Source organism: Genypterus blacodes, unplaced genomic scaffold (genome assembly GCF_046128005.1).
Source record: "Genypterus blacodes isolate CSIRO-AG114 ecotype Tasmania unplaced genomic scaffold, CSIRO-AGI_Gbla_v1 ptg000044l_1, whole genome shotgun sequence".
In the NCBI taxonomy this organism is placed as follows: Eukaryota; Metazoa; Chordata; class Actinopteri; order Ophidiiformes; family Ophidiidae; genus Genypterus; species Genypterus blacodes.
This window is the reverse complement of record NW_027466857.1, coordinates 3,997,271-4,021,172: the sequence shown is the minus strand read 5'-3', so window position 1 is coordinate 4,021,172 and position 23,902 is coordinate 3,997,271. Positions and strand designations below refer to the sequence as shown.

General features: G+C 39.1%; 1 protein-coding gene across 1 annotated transcript in view; it reads left to right on the top strand.

Moving 5' to 3' along the window:
- The window catches only part of rxfp1 (relaxin family peptide receptor 1), a 34,992-nt gene extending 12,890 nt beyond the window's left edge, over positions 1-22,102 (top strand). Inside the window, exons 3-18 of the mRNA XM_076149132.1 lie at positions 5,533-5,616; positions 11,595-11,700; positions 13,860-13,931; positions 14,689-14,760; positions 15,176-15,247; positions 15,412-15,483; positions 15,645-15,713; positions 15,834-15,905; positions 16,092-16,163; positions 17,627-17,698; positions 18,787-18,858; positions 19,332-19,403; positions 20,000-20,229; positions 20,714-21,124; positions 21,232-21,450; positions 21,819-22,102. Coding sequence (XP_076005247.1) covers positions 5,533-5,616; positions 11,595-11,700; positions 13,860-13,931; positions 14,689-14,760; positions 15,176-15,247; positions 15,412-15,483; positions 15,645-15,713; positions 15,834-15,905; positions 16,092-16,163; positions 17,627-17,698; positions 18,787-18,858; positions 19,332-19,403; positions 20,000-20,229; positions 20,714-21,124; positions 21,232-21,450; positions 21,819-22,102 — 2,051 coding nt within the window. The remainder of the gene's footprint in view (positions 1-5,532; positions 5,617-11,594; positions 11,701-13,859; positions 13,932-14,688; positions 14,761-15,175; positions 15,248-15,411; positions 15,484-15,644; positions 15,714-15,833; positions 15,906-16,091; positions 16,164-17,626; positions 17,699-18,786; positions 18,859-19,331; positions 19,404-19,999; positions 20,230-20,713; positions 21,125-21,231; positions 21,451-21,818) is intronic.
- The last annotated feature ends 1,800 nt before the right edge of the window (positions 22,103-23,902 follow it).

Genomic DNA, 23,902 nt, shown 5'->3' with positions numbered 1-23,902 from the left:
GTTTAACAGTGAAACCGCAACCAAGGTTATGATGTGTTTATTGCAGAGATGGGGGTTCTCGTTTTGGGGCCGAGGTTGGGGGGAAAGTGTGGCGCAGGCTAGGATGTAATAATGGCAAGGCCAGCGGGGCTGGCGTGGACGGGCGGAGATGCCAGAGTTGGCATGGGCAGGCGGAGATGAGCTGGCGTGGACAGGTGGAGATAATGGAGCTAGCGTGGGCAGGGGGAGGGGATGAGCCGGGAAGCAGACCATTCAAAGAGAACAGGTTGGCAGCCGGCGATGATCCTGGTGCACAGTTATTCAGTCTGGAGAAATAGAACTATACTAGAAATCTAGAAGAGTTGCTGACCTGACCACTCATTGCCAGAGTTGATAAAACCTGTTAGGCTACCTGATGAGAGGCAGGTGAGCAGGCTGGGAGGGATGATGATGAGTGATGGCAGGTGTGTAGAATTCCTGGCATGGAGTGGCCATGCCAGCACACAGGGAGAGAGATAAGGGAGCAGTGGGAAACTCAGAGGAGGGGAACACAGAAAGACCACAAGAAATCTGAACACAACCATAACACAATGTTCATCCGATTTTGAAAACAAAACAAATGATAGAATGACCGGAGACCTAACCAATTTCCTTTTTGCTGTCTTTGGCATGCAGTATTACCATTGAGCATGAAATGTAAAGATGTAAAAACTATAAAGCTCAAGCTTGGCCATAGTGAGCTATGAGGTCATTGGAGCTTGGAAATATAGTAAAAAATATTTTGTTTAAATAAATTATTGGGTTGAAAAATTATCCTTTCAATGTCTGCCGTGTGTGTGTGTGTGTGTGCGTGTGTGTGTGTGTGTGTGTGTGTGGCTCAAACGTGGCTGAGGCAGCATGTCTGATGATGATGAATGACCACAATCTGACCACAGGAGAATCTGCCGTGCCCTCCATGGAAAGGTAATCTATGTTTTGAAGATTAGTTATCAGTAAAAAAGTTCCTTGTTGCTTATTCACTAACTGATACTGAACTCTCCTAATATATGTGTATCTGTGTCGGTTTTATCTCATGCCATTACAGTGAAGAAGTGGCGGGAATGACCAAGGGAAATGTTTGTACACACACACATACACACAGAATAATAGGTTATAATACACTGTTGCCCAGAAGGTTGGAATATTTTTTTAATCCAATTTAATAGGCGACAGTGTAGATAACGGGTGTATGTGTAGTGTTTACTAAATGGGCTGTGGGATTTCTTGTTTATACTGCACAGATTTGATACATAAGTGTTGTAAAAGGTTTTTTAAAAATTCACAAAATAACTGATGGGTTTTGTTTGTAGATGTGATTCCTGGTCGTTTTCAACAATCTTCAAAGGGCTTAACATCAAGTCTTTAAAACCATCCAGAAATAACTCCACATGACGTATTGCAGCACTTTTGCTGCTTGCCCTCGATGTCCAGGGATCAGAATTCAGAATGCCTGATTATTGGCTGTGGGTGTGGGTCATAGCTGTTTTATGTTTGAGAATGTAAATCTCTGTATTCTTTGATGGATTTGAAATGAATTCATTGAAACATAGTCTCAACAAGGTGCTCTGCTTTGCATAAATGTGTGTAGTCCTTGATTCTTTCCCACTGCATTTTTCCTAGAACTTGCAAACCTTAAAAGATACTCATGTTCTTTATCTGCAGTTTAAATGCAGAAATTAGTATTTGCTTTATCTCCTGGACCACAGCTCCTGCCCTTTAAATAAACCTAATAGGGCACTTTTGAGCTTTACCAAACTAAACTTGGTCTGGAATAGGATTTACAGCTCCTTCAGCGAGTTAACTGCATGCATTCAGAGTGAAACACTGTGAAGATTATGAAGAGTAGAGCAAGTGGCATCTTATCTATCTGAACCACCTTTTGTAGTCTTGTTCCATGACATATTTTTGTGGCAGCATTTACCATTATGCATAAATTAGCTTAGCAAGACCTCACACCCAAATACTTCATCAATCAAGGCCTCTTTGTGCCGCATCATCCTCATAAATAGGTAGACAGACATGCACCTCGTTATGTATTCTTTCAAGTAGTGCTTTACTCATCTTTAAACATTTCGATTCAACACGAATTTTTAATAAAAATGGTAGTTGTCCCTGGTCGAGAGCCATCCTACCCCAATACGTACCCTCTTGTAGGAACTTAAATGCTTCAGACACAAGTTTAAATCAGTTTGAAAGTACTCTCCGGTCCTGTCTCTTTGAGTACAACTTCAAATTGGCATTCAGGACACTATACAATGTTTCCTCTTTCCTTATCACAGGACATCAATGATACATTCTGTTTTTCATGATTGGTTGGCTGAGGCCCATGGTCATTGCTTTGTTTGTGTATATCTGTCATCATAATAATGATAGTTTGCCTTTGAAGCTTTTGAAGTTCAAAGTGCTTTGATTTACATATTTCATTTGCATGGTTTATCAAGCTATGGAGTGGTTTCCAAATCCCTGAAATTGAATTTGAAATAGATCAACAAACTCTTATATAACACCAGAGGGGCTGCCAAATACATCATGTGTATGTTCATGATGTGGCTACTTGTGATACATGTCAAATTTGCAAAAAACACAAAAATGAATAAAAATGGGAATGACAGGGAAGGTTTTACTCCTCACAATCCTATGACATTGTCCAAATCTGACAGCAGATGGTACTTCTTTTTCACATTTATCTTAATATTTCATTAAACTAAATATTTCATTCTGTTGGGGCATGTTGTATTTTCTGCTATCCATCCAAATCATTTCCCAAAACTGATTGGGATCAGATGCCAGTAGAGTACAATTTGAACTCAAATGAAAGCACATGAGTGAAAATATAAATGCATACAATAAATATTGAAAATATACAAGCAACATGGCTGATGTGTTCAGACCAGATCATATTTGATGCAGATCACGAATAAAATCTTGAATAGTAAAATAAATTATGCATATGACTGTCCTTTTTGAGTACTTTAAATAGGTGTTTTGCACTGGAAGATGTACAATTATGGGGGGAAAACAACATATTTATCAAAGCACCAGAGGAAATATTATTGAATTCAGTTACCATATTCAGAAAACCAGCGATTGGGGACCAGCCTCCCTTACTTGTTTGAGTAAATGCAGGAAAATATCATTTATATTCAGAATGGAAGTGCCATTATTTCCCTCTTCCCTTACTGCTATCAAACCCCATTAAGCCCAGATGAATGAAAGGAGAAGGCATTTTTAATGACACATTACATCTTTACACTTCCCTGTACCTTACAAATTGTATTCTTAAGGTATGAAAGAATCTGGGGACCTACAGCTGAGGATTTGCCCTGGGCAATGCTAGAGATATGCTGTGCATCACTTTCTGTGTCTGTATGTAAGCTTTAGTGTTTAGTATTTAATTGATTTGGGGCCTTGTACTAAACACAATACAAACCAGATTTATTTTCATCCAAAGGACGTTTCGGCTTATCTAAGTGTGAAGTACTAAACCTCGACTTAAGCATGAAGCATACTGGTCAGATTGGTTTGGCGCAGAGTCTGCGTTGCCATGGTAATATACTTCAGTTTAAATTCAGCTGCCATTCGTAGTCCTGTAAACTCAGATTTAAATGCCAAGTAAGCTTGCTAAGACATAAACTCTGCTTCATAATACATAGAATAACACAGGGGATTATTAGTTACCATAGTAAAATAGTATACAGGAGAAGAGAGAGAGTATTAAAAGTTATTTTTAAGTGCAAATTTGTAAGAATAAGCATGTAGGTGGCTTTCATATGACACCCTGAAGATGTGTGACAACTATGAAGTATGAGTATGATCTGGAATCTGGCAGTAAGCCATCTCAGAGATATGTTATATCGTTGCATCCATTTTTAATCTAGATTTATTCTGTCTGGTGTATGACTTGAATAAGAGATCATTAATGTCTCATATGAGGAATATGAAATGACCAGGTTAGATGAATCTGCACCCAGAACCAGAATTGCACCTTTGTCGCCCAGTCAGTCAGAAGGTCCCTCACTGGGTTGATTTATATTTGCTTCCCAAAAGCGTACCAGATTTGCATGAATGATGAAACAAAGTTTAGTTAACCTACTAGGGCTTGATAGCTGATATTATAGACCTACATGCTTTTGATGATTTGTTTTCACCGATCTAGCAAAGAACTTCAAATCATTGTGGGAATGGACTGTTTGAAAAGCCAAGTACATAGTAATTACGGGTGAAATAAGAGGTCACATTTATCAGCAGGGGCTCTCCAGTGCTTTTATAATAACATCATAACCTCAGCAAATGGTTTTGAGCTGCTGTATATGAGTACGTTTCAAAGATGTCAAAAGCCTTGTATTTAAAGAATATAAACTATGAAAGTAATAATGTCATATGAAGCAACTGTGTAATAATTAAAGAGGTTGTCCATTGGACATGGAGTTTAGAATCTATATGAGGAGGACTTCACCTGGAACTATTGTGACTTGTATGGTTCCTTCAGCAAATGTGTTGCTTGCATTCAATTATCCAGAAAGTTACAGCAATTAGAACAAAGTGACAAGTGTCTTTTATTTCTATGATCTGTCTATTTTCCGCTTGTTCTTGGGACAACCTTGTGTTGTGAATAATTCAGCAATAAACGTAGGAAGGACCTTAAGATCTTTTGTAATACTTAATTTGAATTCATGGGATTTTCACTGCAAATGATGATGTAAAAACATTTTACTCAAACACGACGAGACCATTTTGCTTGCTGGCAGAAGCTTGACTTTGAGCTTCAGTGTTTTCAGTCTCTCAAGTTCTGCAGAGCCATTCTTGAACCACCAGAGATGAGGTATCAACCATGGTCCTTTGCACTTGCACCATGCCGGTAAACTGTAATGTCATTTGTCTTCTTGTGTTTTCAATCTGCTGCTCTGCTTATTCCATGAAAATATCCCAGTGAATATTCCATATACATGACAACATGCTGAATTACTGACTGGCCCAATAGTTGATTGGTATAGAACATTGTCTTCCTACAGGTTGTTGTAAAAATTATTTGTCAGATAGTCAATGAAGATCTGAAGTCGATCTTGGTCTTTCGTGTCGGTTTATTCTGAGAGGGAATCGCATTGGAATGGGTCTGAACAGTATGAAATGCCAAGTAGAACAAAGATGGATAGAGAGAGTCGCACTCAAGGAAGCGGGGTTCTCCAGCTGCAGACGAGGTCAGGGACTAACAGGAATTGAATGTGTAGCACAGTATCTAGTTTTTTATAACATTTGCAACATTTGTTTGAGAACAACGTTAGTGCTTCATAAATTGCATATCAGGAAGAGAACATTCGGTCTTACAAGATAATGCAACAGTACAAAAGTGCTGGTATTTTCCATTAAATGTCACAAAAGAGTCCACACCATTCACCTTCCAACTAAAGCTTCTTGTGTCCATATTCCTTGGGATTTATTCAAAAGAAGAGCCCTGTTCTCTTATTCCCTTATTCATTATTTGATGTTGTATTTTCTGCTGTCATTCCTTTTCAGGGGATAATAATGGATGGCCCCATCTTTTTGACCTGATCTTTGGAATGCCCAATCATAACGCCGACACCAAGACCAATTTATGCTGTAAGTACTGTTATTGTTCCTTTAAATGAATTTAATTTGCCCTTTTTATGCTATTATTATGCTTTTTTCCTTCAGCTTTTCATTGTGTCTGCAATCAGACATTAATTGGTTTCTTTTCTATGTCTGTTCAGCTGTGGTTGCTGTTAAGGCACATGTAAAGTAAACATTTCCCAGCTAATGTGCTTAATCCCAGCATTTGTACTGCAAGGACTGTTCCAGCGCTGAGTGTTTACAATAACAAATGAAAAATTCTTCTCTGAGCTGTAGGCTTAGCAACTGCTGAAAACTGAAATGCAGCAAAAGAGACATGCAAGATTAATCCACTCCCATTTATTCCTCTTCTTCCCAAGTGTGGGCTCAACCCATCTTCATTGATAGCTCAGGATCAGTGTAGAGGGTTCAATTCACTCAGGGTCTGTGGGAGGAATGTCGTGATCTTTGTAGTTAACACTCCACATGTCACAGATCACGGATGGTTCTAGAATCCAGGGTATGTGAGATTGAAATGTCTTCATTCAATTTAAGAGCTGGATTTTGCACTTCTACACAACTTTAGGAATAGGTGAAGACATTTAGATGTACGGCAAACATTAAAGTAAGTGAGGCAGCATTACTTCTCTGTCTTCCAACAATAACTCAGTAATGTGTATCATGTTTCGTACTCCAAAAAACATTGCTCAAATTCTGTGTTTTGTGATGTTGCCCGGTTTTACTCGCTTGTTCACTGCTGATGGAAATGCTGTCTTAGGCTGTACTCAAACCTATAGTTTGTTTGCTGTGTTCTGATTCAGGGAATAATGTTTAAAACTATCCTTGATTGGATTTATTATAAATGCTTTGCTTGCAATTGTCTTGCTGATTTACCATGTTGGGTATATCGACAACAATAGGTAATCAAGGTTACATCTTATAAACAAGGTCTAATTAGAAGAGGCACTGCCTTAAGAACAGACAGCACTCTGATGGAGGCATACAAGCACATGATGCAGATATTTATAATATTTATAAGCCAGGGAATTATCAGCAAACTCTTTATGTTTTATTATTACATAATGTTCTTTAATGTATGATGCATGCAACTAATTTCCCAGCTTCCTCTAGTTCAGCTCCGCCTTTCTCTGGTCAGAAGGAATAGCACATATCAACAGATTTCTTTTTTTGTGTAGCTTCTTCAGCAGGGAGTATCCTTGGTGCTGATACTTTCACCAGCCCTTCTTGGTCTTTGCAACAATTTGGGCACAATAATTTTCCATACATGAATGTGAAACAATCATATACGGTGTAATACATGAAGAATGAAATGTGTGTCCCTAGCACACGTGATTAAGTTCACATGAAATATATAAATGACACATTAAGTTGCATAACACAAATGTATTATTGCTGTTATCAGGAATGGTACTTCAGGATCATTACCATCTGAAGTCCCTTAGGTGCTACTCTGAGGCTTGTATGTTAAAGCCACATTACACAAATACACCACTTGGATATTAATGTGAGGGAGGTCTGCATTTATACCACTTGTACTGAAACAACAGGACTGACCTGAACCATTTTGCCCGTCTGTATAGTGCATTTTTCAGTGTATGTTGTGGGTTTTATAATAATAACAGTATTTTATGAGCTTAGTTAGAAAGTTATACATACCATTCAAATGAATGAACACCACTTTAGTTTATTCTGTATCTAACACGAAACAAGAAATCCTAAACAATTGGAGGAAATTGTCATGCCATATATTGTATATCTATATGGTTTTATAAGTGTTTCCACCTATGCTGAAGTCTCCCTAAGGTTCTGATCGTAAGTTTTCATTTTGAGGATAAATATCTATGTGTTCAATCCATCTCTAAATGGAAAGAAATTGTGCAACTCTGTGGAGAATAGAGCATAGCACTGAAATTATGTTTGGTATGGACTGTGAACTGGTGCCATTGCGGTAGTTAATGATGATGTGTGAGCATGGCTGTTTTGCTCACAGCAGACCAAAATATGGTGGGCGATGGGCGGTGAGTTCCTGCTCTGCTCGGGAGATTTCATGTCATCTTACACAAAGAATGAATGTCTTAAAGCGAGTGTCATTCTCATACAGCTTGGAATGAAAAGACTGCTGTATCTTTTGATGCCCTCAAACTCCATAAGATTTTGCATTTATAGCCTCCAAAAAGGTCATATTAATGATCAACGTATCAAGTCCCTGTCATACAGACATTTCTATTTAACATGTCCTTGCTCCTGACACTGAAAAGGGCAAATTGAGTTTCTCCTTTGAATCATCCATTACATCTTTTCATGTAGAATTTAATCCAGTACATTTAAATTGACCTGAAATAACTTTGGACATACAAATAACCGTGAGCTCCGATGATGTCTACTGCTTCACCTAAAGCTCCTACATGCTCTCTTGGTTGTCTGACTAGAGGAGATGGCTCTTATAATTGCCTCTCTAGAGTTTTCCTCTGTTCTTAGTTTTCTGAGTGAGTTTTTCCTCGTTTGCCCCATAGAGCTCGGGCTTAGTCAGAGCTGCTGCTGCGGACCTGTAAAGTAAAGCCCTCTGACACATTATATGTGATGTTGGGCGATTCACATCAAATTGATTCTCATTCAGACCAGTAAATTGCTCCGCTCTTTTTAATCAGCTGTTTTATAGAGTAAATGTAATTCATCTGTGATGATCAGCAATTTGCTCACTTAAAATCAAAACGGACTCATTCCCTTTTTTGTATTGAATTTAGTTCATGTGTTTTCAGTTCGAGGATGAATAGAACATAGCCATAGCAAACTGTGGCCCTGAACAGGTCACAGTCCATGTTTATGTTCTCATTCAATCATATTGTTGCAGTAGTGACCCTGAACAGGTCACAGTCCATTTCTATATCCTCATTAAATCGTGTAGTTTCCGCTTTTATGATTGAAAAAAACTTCCCTTTGTTGGAATTCTGATTTCGAAAAAGAAATTGCAAAACCAATTCCATCAGCTTTTCAGCATTTTTATTTCCCACTTAGAGAAAATCGAAATCAAATCATAATCAAAATCAAAATCAAATCAAAATCAACGATAACCAATTTTCTTACAGAGAAAGTGATAAATAGAAATGTGACCTGAATATTTTTATCTTTACTCTTAATTCCTTTTATTGTCACACTTTTGCTTTTGTAACCTGGTAGTAATATAACACACAGGAAAAAGTTGTTTGCAGGTGGACCTAACCTGTAGTTGGCATCAAATTACTATATCCTGTTTCGCTCAAGGAGAATAACATCATCGCCCCAAAATGTAAATGGGTTTATGAATCTGTCAATTTGCAATTCAAACATCGCACTTGCAATTGTAAAACTGTGCTGACCTCTGAATAAACCATGCTTAAAAATACATCTGGGAGCAGCAGAACAGATGTGGTACAAGCTGATCTGAAAGTTACAAATTGAGATTCTACTCACAAATGAACCAGTAGGTGTTGGACACTGTGGGACATTGTGTCATCTTCCAGACGTGCCGGGGTACATACACAGATCACTGAATGCCCTGAGGACTGTATGTTCCCGCTAATTGTCTCTTAAACGAAAACCATTTGGTCGATAGAGGGTGACTGCAGTTTGCCTCATCACCTTCTGACAAACTTGTCCACCATAATATACCACTGCATTTTTAACTTTAATTCAAATGATGTTACACAGAAGATGATGCTGAATGTGATATTGTGTGATGTTGCTGACTGGAGTTTATCTGTCTTAGAAACTCTTTGCATAATCACATAAACAGTATTGCATATAATGCGAAATTATCTGTTTATGCAGTCCTGTGTTCAATTATTGCTTCACTCATTGTTTTGGCAGCAGTGGCAATAATGTCACACATAACTGAAACCAAATGTACTCATTATAGTAGCCTACTAATTGTATTTTATCCTTTATTGTCAGTTGCTGTGAATATTGCTTATAGCACATAAACACATTATTGGCTACAATCAGTAGTATCTTGGAAAATATTGCTGACAACCAAATCGGTGTGGAACAGACTGATAAAATATTGAACGGCTCCAAAACAATCTGAAGATCCCATGTCATCACCAACAGACAATCATATCTTGCCTGGTGTTTCCATTCTGTTTGCCCAGCATGCAACCATGTGTCCAAATGCTTCACTAAATGTTGCCTCGGTTGAAGCACTGACCAACAGAGAGAGAGGACATTCATATTAACATGCCCTAATGTGAAATTGCATGTTACTGTGTATTTGTCATTTCAATAATTGTTACCTTTGAATTTGTTAACAAAAGCCCAATCATAGTATAAACTCAAATTATTTTACATCTGAAATATATAGTTAAAATAAATTGTGATGTTCCTGGGAATGGGAATATGGGAACTTGTTTATACGTTTTACTTGTATCATGTTTGGAATTTGGCTCATTCATCCCAATTTACTCAATTTGGTATTCGTAATGTTACCTGACAAATAACACATTGATTATGAAAAGAACCCTGCAATAAAAGATAGAGGTTTACTTCAAGGCTGAGATTAGATGACCTTGGGAGGCGTCAACCACAATTACCCTTTAACAGATTGGCGCCTAAAACCAACTCAAGAGACTAAGGGAGGCAAAGAAAAGAAGAAAGAAAGAGGAAGGAGGGAGCTTAAACCAGTGAGTGTGAGAATTGAGACTAACGTATGTCCAAACATGTTCCATGCTGCCTGATTGAGTGCAAATTAGAGCCATGGCAGGTCGAGACTATAGAGATTGATCCAAATGCAAGTGAGATCCAAGGATGATCTCTCTACTTGATCTGCTTGCCTCCACTCCAATCCAGATGAGCACTTGAAACCAACGAATCCTCTCCAATAGTCTTCTCCATCATCTGTCTGGTCCATCCCAACCACAGTGCTCGATCGCCTGGACCCTGTCTTTTCAGTTTATATATTAATAGGAGACCGTAATGGACTTGACCTCTCAGGCAACAATCACTGCAATTTGGTTCTTCTATTAAAATACATCAGTAATATTTCACTTCATTTGCTGAAAAAAATTAATCCTCACCAGAGTTCAACCTTTTCATTCATCTTTTGTTCTGTATTTGAACTGAATAATTCGGCCTTTTTTCATTGAATTAATCCCTGCGTTTGACATTCTCTTTCAGCATAATTCTGGTCCGCTCCAGTGTGGAAAACTTTGGCACATGGCAGAATGTCCTTATCCCTGACTTAGACTCTTTGTCATTCTGAGCCCCACTCCTTTTCCCTACCGTGTGTTCCTGTGGACAGTCTGCCATCATGAGTGTGCACGAATGCACCTTAATATTTATTTTAGCATTTTAATCCTTAGTTTTTATATCCTTGGTAAAAATCTTTATTCAATTATGTTTAACCCTATTGGTACTCTCCCTATCAAACCTTGAGTTTCACTTTGAGTTGCTTTTGTGTTTTGTGAATGACAAAACCGCACACAATTGATTGCTTAAAAATAGCCTAGTTCTGTGTAGGAGCCATTTTGCCATTTATCATAACATTACATTACATTACGATCATTTGGCAGACGCTTTTATCCAAAGCGACTTACATTACATTACCACCCTTCGCAGAGGGGGGAGCAATTGAGGGTTCGGTGCCCTGCTCAGGGGCGCCTCAGCAGGGGCTCGAACTGGCAACCCTCCGGTTCCCAAGCGGAAGCTCTAACCACTGAGCCACTGCCTGCTAGTTCTGTGTTGTTGCATGGTTTTGGATATGCTACGATTTTCTGGATGGCCTCACTCTTCCATCTCACTCAGTCCCAGCACAATGAGAGATGCAAGGGGGTCCCACAGTTCATGCTGTATTTATACCATCTCCCTTGATGAGGAGTGCCCTCCTCAGCAGTGAGTGCCACTTTGTATGCGGTGGCACACATTGTAAGGCGTAAACATTTACCGAGTGTTTTGGGAATGGGTTCTACTCATTAATGACCCTCTTCCTCACCTCTTCCTCCGCTTCATCTCTCTAGTGCTTGGTGTTGTTCCTGAGCTTTGCCAATGTCGAGACCTGGAGCTGGACTGCAATGGCGCCCAGCTTCAAGACATTCCTGTGGTCGCTGTTAATGTCACCATGATGTGAGTACAAACATTTGTTAGCATCTTAAAGACACAGAGAGCCACCAAATAGCTTCTGATATAGGTGATTGTGGCTGCTTTCTCTTTGTAGCACATCAATCAGCGCAGCAATTCTGTCCAAGTTACTGAATAACAATAACAATTGGAAAGGCAATCACAAAGAGTAACCTCCCCTCCTTTGTACTTATGTGTGTGCTAGAGTGAATAGAAAGCCATAGCTAGACTATAAAAAGAATAAAACCTGACTCCTCTTCCTTACACTATGTTGTGCATGTTATGCATTAGTCTTGGATGAACATTGGTACTGAATGGCGGCCGTGCCAATACCAGCTTTGCGAAATATAAAAATGAATGGAAGTTATTTCCAAGGTGTTTTTATGGTTTCTCAAAATTAGATCAGATAATATGTTAACTGTAAATAGTATAGATGTGTATCGTTTATGTAAAAAGCCCATTCATGTCGACGCAACCAGGAAATCACTTTCAACAGTTTGTTAAATTACTTGGATTGAATGTATCAGATATTCACAGCCATTGGACAATTGGTTGACGAAGCAAGAATATGTAATGTATTTAATGGCAATTGCACCTTATTAAATGAGAAATAATTGTCTCTGAACTCAACTCAAAGTGTGTAAGTGTTTTCTGGAAAGCGGGCCGGCGGACTAATGGACATTCTCGTCCCTCCTCTCCCTCATACGTGTGGCTCCGCTCCTCCATTCATCTTCCTCCCTCACGTAGTGGCCCTTCGCTCCAGGTCTGTCACCTGCAGGCATTCTCTACAATGGAGGAAGGCGCCCGTGTCGGGAATAATCCATATTAAGACTCAATCACCCTTAATAGTCCCATATAGAACATCATTTGATTCATCATGTTCTGGTACTTAACAGTCTCGTAATCAGCCCTATTCTTCGGCATCAAGGCCTGGTGGGTGATCCCTGTTCCAAAAAAGTGTTATAGCATTATCAAACTTTGCTAAATGAAACCCAGAACTGATCTTTTTTTCACCAGACTATGTTCCAGATTTGAGGGGCTTCTGGTTCCTCAGTGAACCTGCTTCTTAGAGGTCCAGGAACATGAATGAGAGAAGGACAACCTGATGCATGTGTGAACCCCACATTCACATATGGCTTCATTCTGGTCATAGTAGAAGTGTTTGATCAATATATCAGTGCTGGTGCTTGTTGCGCGTGGGCTTGTGCTTCTTTGTGCTTCGCTGGATAATCAATGCTGCTTCTGTAGCTAACGTGCTCCACCTCTGTTTGTTGTCTATGCTGCTGGTGATGAAAAGCATGTTGCACCAAGTCAGGATGTTCCTCTGTGATTGCAGCAGCGTAAGTAAAAGCTGTAAGTGGGTTGAATCAGTCAGCACATTTACATGCACTCAATGTTGTAAGTGCTTCTTATTACTGTGATTACATTTAAAATGCAATACATTTTGCACCCTCTAAGTAAGTATAGGGTGTTGCATAATTGCAGAATCATGCAAGCCTACCCACTTAAAAAAATGTGCTTGCCTATTTGATGAAAACAAATTCCCAGTCATTCATCTGCATCACGAGGGAACTGAGCTGTTTACACAGGGCGGTACTGAGCTGTATGCACATAGTAATACTGGCCCGCAGGCTTAATCCTCCATCTCCTACAAGCAAAGACTCTGTAAATTGTAAGCATCATCAAAGTCCAGAAACGTTCGCCCCTCTCCGCTCCTCCCATTGGCTCCTCCTCTCTGTGACCTAACCTCAAACAGTATCTGCATCTCGATTGAGGTGGATTTCGCTCAGTGGAAGTTGGTTGCAATGATATCGTCATTCCAATCATGTCCTTGGTCACTAGATCACACGGAATTTACTCCCAAGTCATAAATATGAAGAAAATGAAAACCCCACTGCAGAATATAGAATTCTTTGAAGGAGAGGCTTTGGGCTTTGAACCAAACAACTGCAATATTTCTTGTTTCTTTGATATTAAAATAAAATATGCTCATTTTAATATTGATTAAGTTTTATAATCCCTTATTAAGATAAACAACACATGCAGCCATTTTAATAAGGAGGTTGCTCTCATATCAGTTGTTCAGATGTTGCAGTATTATAATGAACTTTGAGAATGATGTGAATGTTAACCGTCATTCCGATTTTGACCTTCTGATCTCACAGGTCTCTACAAAGGAACTGGCTTCAAAAGCTCCGAGCAAACACATTCTCAAAGTACCAGAGTCTAAAGAGACTGTGAGTTTCCCTTTTTTATTTTGCATATTATTGTAATGTATCAATAATGTCATCGCTGTCATTCATTTAGAACATTTACATTACACATATCGCTCTTAGGCTGTGTCAGTTTTTCAGGCAAACAGGGAGATAATACCTAAACAAAGAAGGAAGCAGCTGAGTGTTCCATCATTCTACATGTAAACAGGCAGTTTGCTTTAGAATAATGCACTTGTTGTCAGGAATAAACGTGTTGGGGTTGTGCAAGTGGAATGGGGGAATGTGCACCCCCACAGCTGCAGAGGTCTGGGGTCCTGGGGTTGAGCCCCATGGTATCTCCTGGCACCTGCACAGACAGCAGATGACGGCACCACGTGTCACAGACTCCGTGGACGCCTTCTCCACACCAGTAGTCAGCAGGGAATTAGACATAACCAGATTGGCAGGGAGAAATGAATGTCAGTATTGCTTCAAAGGTCACATTTCTATGGGTGCTAAGCTGCCTGTTTTACATTTCCAGATTTCACTTTTTGTTCCCTCTCAGGCAGTCACATTCTCTGATCTGACCTTTCAACGGGATTTTACCTATTGCACCTCAAAAGTTCTACGGCATAATGTGTAGCGCTTCATATAACCAGGCTGAAAGTTGAAGTCATGGGCAAGGACGAGTGATATATTGTGAATGTCAAGATAAGGACGGAGGTTGATGTCAGGGTTCTTCTCTCTACTCATCAGTAATCCAAAGTCTTCACTAGCTGTTTTGTGGTTGTTTATGCAGATATCTCCAACACAACAGAATTGAAGAAGTGAGTCCTGATGCATTTCGAGGGCTGCATAATTTAACACGGCTGTAAGTGTTTCACACAGTGTATTATTTATGGAAATGGTATTGTTCACTCAATATAGACAGGTGCTTCTCAAACTTTTATAATTCTGATCACTTCTCAGAACATTCTCAGAACAACCTTCATTCCCCTGATTTGCTGTTGTCTCAGAGCAATTCTCTAAACATTTACATACGTACAACCTGAATCACTCCAATAGAAAGAAAGAAATAGTGCAGATACAAGTGACAACCACACACCACATAGTTTGAGAACCACTGCTTTACAGTATTTCTACATAATGTGAGAAAAATGATTTATCACTTACAATATGGTGTATAAAGTGCAATTATTATGAAGTTCTTAGCATTTGCATCAACAATGTTAGATTTTCAACAATAATATAATCTTTTAAACCAAACTAATCTCAATTTCTCCTAGATATCTGAGCTACAACAAGATATCTGTCCTGATGCCAGGAGTGTTCCGGGACCTACACAATCTGGAGTGGTTGTATGTTTATTTTTTTTACCAAGGCAGGGGCAGCATATTGTATTATTTTGACAAATATCGATTGGGATATTTGGTGTTCTTGGCTATATTTGTTGTTTCTTAGTCATAGGAAGAGAGCTTATTGCTAATGAGGCTTTTTCTATTGTTCTATTTTCGATTTGTAGGATTCTTGAAAATAACAACATCCACCAAATGTCTTCCATGACGTTTTCAGGATTGGACTCCTTGGTTTTACTGTGAGTTTCAAAATTGCTGTAATTGTACTTCTTTGTCAGCATTTCTATTCTAAGACCAACTCATCAAAGTTCTGGTATTACAGTAAGAGCCTTTGTTTATCTGTTTGTCCATTTTCCTTTGACCAATGGAAAAAATGCTCTGTACTTGGTCTGACTGACAGGGTTTTGTTGAACAACTCTTTGACCAAGGTAGATGACATCTGTCAAGAAATGCCAAGACTGAACTGGCTGTAAGTCTGAGATCGAGGAAGATTATTCGGAGTGTCGTGGGCTTTGAATATTTTACTCTGTCTCTTATTCCATGTGTTTGATTATCTACTCTGTGTTTCTTTACCGTCATGTATTCACAGGGATTTAGAAGGAAATCTCATTGAAAGCATTGGAAATGCTTCATTCTGCTCATGCACTATGTTAACAGTATTGTAAGTACAAACTGGTATCATTTTATTCTATTTTAGGCAGTTTTACTTGTAACATTTCTGTTTTAAGTTGTGAGGGGCTGGCAAATCAGCTTTAGTTTCTCCAAATCTGATTGGCCTCTGTGCTTGCAATTAATACTGATTGGCATTTAAGTGGATTTACTGTTTTTAACTGTCACCTTTCTTCAGGGTTCTCCAGCGAAACAGAATCAGCCACATACATGAAGGGGCGTTCTCAGTCCTCCAAAAGCTTGGCGAGCTGTAAGTTTGTGTTGTTTTTACGACGTCAATATCTCTGAAAGATGCATTATTAATACTGAATGAATGAATGAATGAATGAATGAATGAATGAATGAATGAAAAGGGCATGAAACGACCGGTTACCATGGAATCAAGAGTGCTTCAGATTCCAGTATTCCTTTCTTTCATTCAGACATTCACCATAAATGCTTTAAAATTACTTTAACCTTCCATTCAGAATGTCAAGAGGTCAGTGATACTGTGCACAGGCTGTGAATCACAAAGTACTGTAAAAGCAGATTGCTATGGAACTTGGTACATTCCCGTATATATTTAAGGTGAATTTTGTGGCCCACCTCCCCCTTTCCCTTTTATCTTGCACTGCTCTCAGGAGAATGTTTCCCCTTGACCACCACATTGGTGTAACTTGAGAAATGGATTAGATTTACTTAGTTACTTAGTTACTTTACTACTCAGAGGATGAAACCCCATCAGGCCAAAATGTCCACTTGCACAGGAAGCAAAACAATGTTGTTGTTAGGCTACCAATACATTTACTGAGCAGATTCATGTTCCTGAGTCGAGGAGTTCTTTCTATTTTGGGCTCCGTATGTGCTTTCAGGTAATGGTATCGTCAGAACCGGAGCAGGGGAAACAGTTGATGTACTCTTGGTGTCTCAGCATTTGGTGAAATCCTGAACCCTTTTGCCGTTAAAAAGAAATAGTGTATTTCTCGGGCTGTAATACAAACACTGATGTATAAGCAATGCAGTTGTGAGGAGGTATTTTGGAGCATTCACAGCATTGTTTCCCTCCTTTCATTCTGGGATGTTAAGCATTAATGGCTTGTACCATGTCAGGCCACAGCATTATTCTAGCAGGCAAGCAATACAAAGCAGTATTGGATGTCAATATTGGAGAGCAGCAGCATCTTCTGCGTGAATACGTCTCCTATTCAGTCAAGATAAAGGTTGATAGTGTCAAGGTTGACTACAGGAAGGACTTTCCTGTGTCTTTCGAGTTTGTCACCACATTCCTCAGTATTGAACTACATTAACACTATTCAGGGTTGATGATTTGAAAGCGACGTGCCTTCTTACAAACCCTCTAAACAGCTGCACTACCAAGATTTGTATTTCATTTTTTCCAATGCATGTCCCTATGATGAATGTCAGTAATCCATATTAGTAGAGCAACAAAAGAGACTATAATCACATTATATATGAGCTAGATAAGCATAAATTAGTAGTAAACTCGTGTACTGTAATTCTAAGGCAGTAAAGTGGACATATGCTATTTATTCTTTACTTTCATTTCCATGGTGTAATACAGTAGCATGTGATCACCCAAGACAAACTCAATGTTCAAGTCTGTACAAATGTAGCAGTAATGCATTATGTATCTGAACGCAACTGCTTTTAAATCATTTGAATGTTGTTGTTTTTGGAAACCAATATAATAAGATTTGTCTGTTTCCGTTTCAGGGATCTGTCCAATAACAGACTGGCTGTGATCCCGCCCAATCTTTTCATTTTACTGGGGGATTTGCTCCAACTGTGAGTTCCATAATACACAAGGTTGTGTTGTTCTTAATGCAACATAAATATCCCATTCTTATTGAATTCATCAGTTGATGCAAATGACGTCAAGAAAATGACGTCAATCATAATAAGGTTGCAGAATAGTAGATTCTGCTTGGGAACTGGAGGGTCGCCGGTTCGAGCCCCTGCCAAGGTGCCCCTGAGCAAGGCACCGAACCCTCAATTGCTCCCCCCTCTGCGAAGGGTGGTAATGTAATGTAAGTCGCTTTGGATAAAAGCGTCTACCAAATGATCGTAATGTAATGTAATGTAGAGGGGTTTTATTGAAAAAAGTAATAAGGGACAACCATTCAGTTGCACTCCCATTCATAAACACAGGTATTACAATGGCCAAGCATCTCTTGGCTGTTTGTCTCCAGTTCCTTTTATCATGTAGAGTGAATGCACCAACTAATTTGCAATATAAAAGGAAATGATGGAAAACTGACGTAATTTCATATAAAAGCATTGAGACACTTTAAGTAGTGGTATCGTTTGATTTGACATGTTTTAGTGGATCTTAGTCATATTTTCGTTTGTACATTCCAGGTACTATCAATCAAAGTGTGTATCACTTATGTTTAGTTTAGTTTTTCATTTAATTAGATTGCTTACATTTTAAAAGCATTTTAACCCAACATCAGTTTAAGTAAAATTCCTGGGAATGCATAATAACATTATTTTAATGATAGTACATATTTATAAATGGGTTTTTCAAGTTTTCTTGCCCACCTTGATCATTTGTAATATAAATGATTACATTTGAGACATTTTGTGTGGTGTTTTTTTTGTATACTAAAATACAGACAAAGCACTTTTTTCAGTCAGAGCACTGTGATAGGTTCTTATCCATCCTTTGCAGCTTACTGTTATTTCTCTCAATTTTCTCTTTTCAGTTTCTATACTAGCAGCATGTTCTGAGCTGCAGTGAAAATTACATTCTCAGGAAGGGAAATGCAACTTTTGATTGTGTGTGGGGAAATAAAATCTGTGTTGAAAAAAATCAGCCTCTGAGATGTTGTTGATGTTGTTTCTTGACTTTCTTTTCCATATTATATTTTTAGGAATATATCCTACAATCCCATCGTTGAGCTCCAAGTTGACCACTTTGACAAGCTGCACAAACTAAAGTCATTGTGAGTACACTTCATTTGACTCAGTAGAGGAACGTGGTGAATGATCCCTGCAAATGATTAAAATCGGCAATTGCCAGTGATTGTAAATTCTGTTTGCTGCATTCGAGGGGGGGGATAACAACAACAATCAGGTCTGTAATATGATTGTGAAAGGGGGCAGCAAACATATGAACACACAGTTTGAGTAACAGTAAGGCGTGACAAACCAACAGATCATTCTATTAATGCTGCCTCATTTTGTGGGGATCGCAGCAGTTACTGTGATTTGCTGCATGCTGCTTATTCACTCTGCAATATAATGTAGTAAATGTACTTAGTTTGGAAAAAGGCATGAATGCACATTCAAGTGTGGCTTATGTTTCAACAACAACATAGACAAAAATATGTATATACTGATTTAAAATGAATAGGAGCGCTCAGTGTGTGTGGGTGGGAGGCAAACGACAAAATCTGTATGTTCTTCTCTTCTCCAGAGGCATAGAGGGGATAGAGATTGCAAACATACAAAGGCGGATGTTTGAACCTCTCAAATATCTGACTCATATGTAAGTACTATGATTTCTGTCTTTTGTTATAACCCCTTATTTGCGCAATACCCCCCTTAAATGCATATGCATAAAGGAGAGAAAACGATGATTCGCAGAACTCATATTCAAACTGCACTTCCACACCTGTGTGCCTGTTTGAGACATGCACAAAAGGCCTTAGGGACAAAAGACTAACAAAGGCTAACATCTGGGACAAAGCTCAGATCAGTCAACACGGCACCTGTGGAATCAAATCAAATAAAAAAGTAAACTTAACTTATTGAATGATTTATATCTAGATTACATCATTATAGAGGTATGCTTATGTGGACCTCTGTCTGTCTGTCTGTCTGTCTGTCTGATACACTCTTTAAAGTCTCTCTCTTTTGTAAAGCTTGACATTCAGAAAAAAAACATTGTTTGGTTTGAGGTTCTTTTCCTTTGGATTAAACTTCAGCAAATCATTTTTTCATTTTGCTTTTAAATTCTGAAGAAGTGCATTTTTTTAAAGACTTCATGCAGGCTCCTCACTGTGCTGTTAAAAACTCTACAACAAACACATAAACAAACTCCCTGTACTTAACTTCATACTGGGCTTTGCTCTATTACTGCAGCTACTTCAAGAAGTTCCAGTACTGTGGTTATGCTCCTCATGTGCGCAGCTGCAAGCCAAACACTGATGGCATCTCCTCATTTGAGGACCTGCTGGCCAACATCGTGCTCAGGGTCTTTGTCTGGGTGGTCTCTGCCACAACCTGTTTCGGCAACATCTTTGTCGTCTGCATGCGTTCGTACATCCACTCTGAGAACAAGCTCCATGCCATGTGCATCATCTCTCTCTGCTGTAAGTCATTATACAGTATGTCCTGGTTGCTTAGTATTGACATATAAGCTATATCTGGATGAAGTCTTTGCTTTTATTGGCTTTTATGGGTGGACACGCTGAAATACAGTGATTGTTTGTCTTTCGAACATCACAAGCTGAAGTTTCAGTTCATTAACTTTTGTTTTTACCAGATCATTATAACTCCAAAACACTTAAACACTCTCTTATCAACAGGGGTGGAAATGAGATAATAGTGAGACACATTTGTTCCCTGCCTGCAAAAGAAACAGAGCCGCCGACGTAATTCAAATTCAAATCAACTCAGTTAATTGCCAGTAGGCAATTTCTTCAGCAGTGATTATGCACTGTTTGGATATGAGAAACAAATAACGGAATGAGTAAACCAATCCAAGCTTGCAAATTTAGTTTAGGCACAGACAACTCTATGTCTAAATAAACATCCTCTCACGAAATGAATTGTAAAATATAGATATCCTTGCAGGTGCGGATGGGCTGATGGGCATATATCTCTTCATGATTGGTGCGTATGACCTCAAGTTCCGTGGCGAGTATAACCGGCACGCTCAGGCCTGGATGGACAGCGGTCAGTGTCAGGTCATCGGCTCCCTGGCCATGTTGTCCACAGAGGTGTCAGTCCTCCTCCTGACTTACCTCACTCTGGAGAAGTACATATGCATCGTCTATCCTTTCCAGTACTTGACACCTGGGCGGAGGAGAACTGTCAGCATCCTTCTGGGGATATGGGTGTTCGGTTTTGTGGTGGCTTTCCTGCCACTCGCCTGTAAGGGGCTTTTTCGCAACTTCTACGGAACGAATGGTGTTTGCTTCCCTCTGCACTCTGAGCAACCCGAGACGCTTTGGTCCCATGTTTACTCCATCGTCATCTTCCTAGGTGGGGATTATTGGCTTTACTGCTTCTTTCATCAATTTTGACACACTCTTCACTCTGATGTTAATTGCATTGACACTATCCCATTAATTCTGCCTCATTCTCTGCAGGTCTGAACTTAGTGGCGTTCCTTATCATTGTCCTATCCTATGCAAGTATGTTCTATAATATTCAGAGAACAGGCACTCAGACAACTAAATACAGCAACCACATTAAGAAGGAGGTGACCATCGCCAAAAGGTTCTTCTCTATCGTCATTACTGACTCTCTTTGCTGGATCCCCATTTTCATCCTCAAGATCCTGTCACTGCTGCAGATGGAGATTCCTGGTATAGTAAAAGTGCTATAATCATTTAATTTGTTTGATATATCTTTGTTATAACCCCCTTTGTGTTGGTGGATTAGGCTGAACCAAGAACTACATTTAAATAATACAGATCCCAGAGTTTTGCTCAAAACAAAATACAGTCTACATTCAGGACTTATAGATAGTTTGTGGAGCGATGGATGAGTTCTTACTCACCAAAACACGGTAACTCAGGCTCTGTTAGCTTTTAGTTCACAGTGAATCCAAAGTATTATTCATTCATTATATAAATCATACAGTATTGATAAATGTAAATATTAACTTTGCTTAATCTGATGCATTTTTTGTATGCCTCTTTCTTCCCTCTATTCTACTGTCTCTCTCTCATAGGCACCATTTGCTCCTGGGTGGTCATTTTTATTCTCCCCATCAACAGTGCCCTTAACCCCATCCTTTACACACTGACAACACGGCCTTTTAAAGAGACCATTCTGCAGGTATGGGCCAACTACAGACAGCAGAGGCCTCTGCTTGGCAGCCATCGGCCTCATCAGCCGTCACTCATCTGGCAGGAAATGTGGTCCATGGAGAACAGCCATGGCTCCAACCCAGACCATCCACTGGAAACAGCTGGAACATTTGACAAGACCACCACTTTGGAAAATGCAAGCTAGGCATGCGATGACATCACCACATGCACACAACAACACACATACTGCATGCTTTTTCCAGAGGTGGACAAAGTCATTGTCTGGCACTGAAGTCCAAAGACGAGTCTCCAGTCTGGTCCAGGTCCTAAAGTTTGTGTTTGAAGTCCAAAACAAGTCCTTACACACCGTTCACCAAAGGAAATACAATTTCTAACCATAGAGCAAAAGGAAAACAATTAATGTTTTTTTTAAAGATTATTTCATTACTTTGCTCAAACATTTATATGCAAAAGAATCAGGTTTGCTTTGCTATGCTTGTAACACGGTCACTCAAAGGTAGAGATGAAACTATAATTTAAATACCCAGTTAGTCAATTGAAAAGAAATGAATCAACTGTTTTGGTGACTATTTGTTTCATACACATTAATGACAGTTTATTGATTTTAATGACTACTTGACACGTTTTGTGTGGAGTTCTACCACTAACATTCCTTTGAACCTCAAATGGCGAATGACATCTAGAGTTGTTGTGTCTACTTCTGTGATTTTTGACCCACAAGTTCTGCGTGTTGCCACTCGTTTATGGTTGACCACAGCGACGTCTTTGGTGAATGTACTGTAAAAATCTGTGGTATCATCTTGTCTGCCACACTGTGGGACACACCTCCTGCTTGAGCCACTGGATTGGCTGCAGTCTGTGGTTCGAGTTGCCAGGAAAAAGAGTTGAACCACTGCACAGTTTATAGCACACATACTCATACATAAATTGATCTTTGGTTTTGTTGAGGAGAACATGTCATTCAAGAAGTCATTCAAAGTCAAATCACCACAGTCCAAGTCACAGTCAAATCTGTCTGATGCAAGTCCAAGTCATGTGACTCAAGTCCACACCACTGGTCATCAAACAACCATCCCCACAATGAAAATGTGATTCTGGTTCATCTATTTTAGCAAATAAAACGTTTTAACATGCTTTTCTAATGAACATTTTTTAATTTATACCCAGAATTTCCCCTTTGAAGTGGAATTCAACAAAATCAAAGTGATTCTTGTGCTCCTCTCATTCAGTCACCATGGTAGGTTTAGATTATTAATGAACATATTTCTACTGCTTACTAACGAGATCAATAGTTCACAATGGTCCATTCTACCCTGAATGAAAATGAACTTGTCTTGAGATGTGTAACAGGGAAAACTATTTAAAAGCTGATGAAGGCTTTTAATCACCAGCATTAAGCAGGGAAATCATGGCAAGCATATTTTAAAAAGATGTATGATTAGTAAAACGTTACTTTTAGGGATAATTGCACAATCAATCACCAGTTAACCATAACTGGGGATGAATTGAAGCAATTGGATGGCTGATTTTCTGCATTCTGCTGTCTCGTTTAAGCGAAAACATGATGTCACACTGAAATCCACACTGTAACCTGCTGATCAAATATAATCGTGCACAAATGTATCAAAGATCATATTTGTACTTAAATGTTCTGTATTCATGTGGGAGCCTGCACATCTGGAGCAGCCTTGGAACCCTCCAATACCTAGAGGACCAATCTACCATCCCTTTTATCCAATCTGTCAAGGCTATTTATACAGCTTTCAGTACAGGGAGTAGCAAGTTATCCACTACTACCTGAATATACATTTAGAGAAACAAGAGCTGCATAGTAGATTGGCTGTATCAACAAAGAATGCACCATGCAAATACTGAGGTGTACAAAGACTTAGACTTAGATAGATAGTGGATGGATTAATACTTTATTCACAATCCTTTATTCTTAAGAGCCAATCAGAAACAAATATTTTCCCTGCCAATTAAA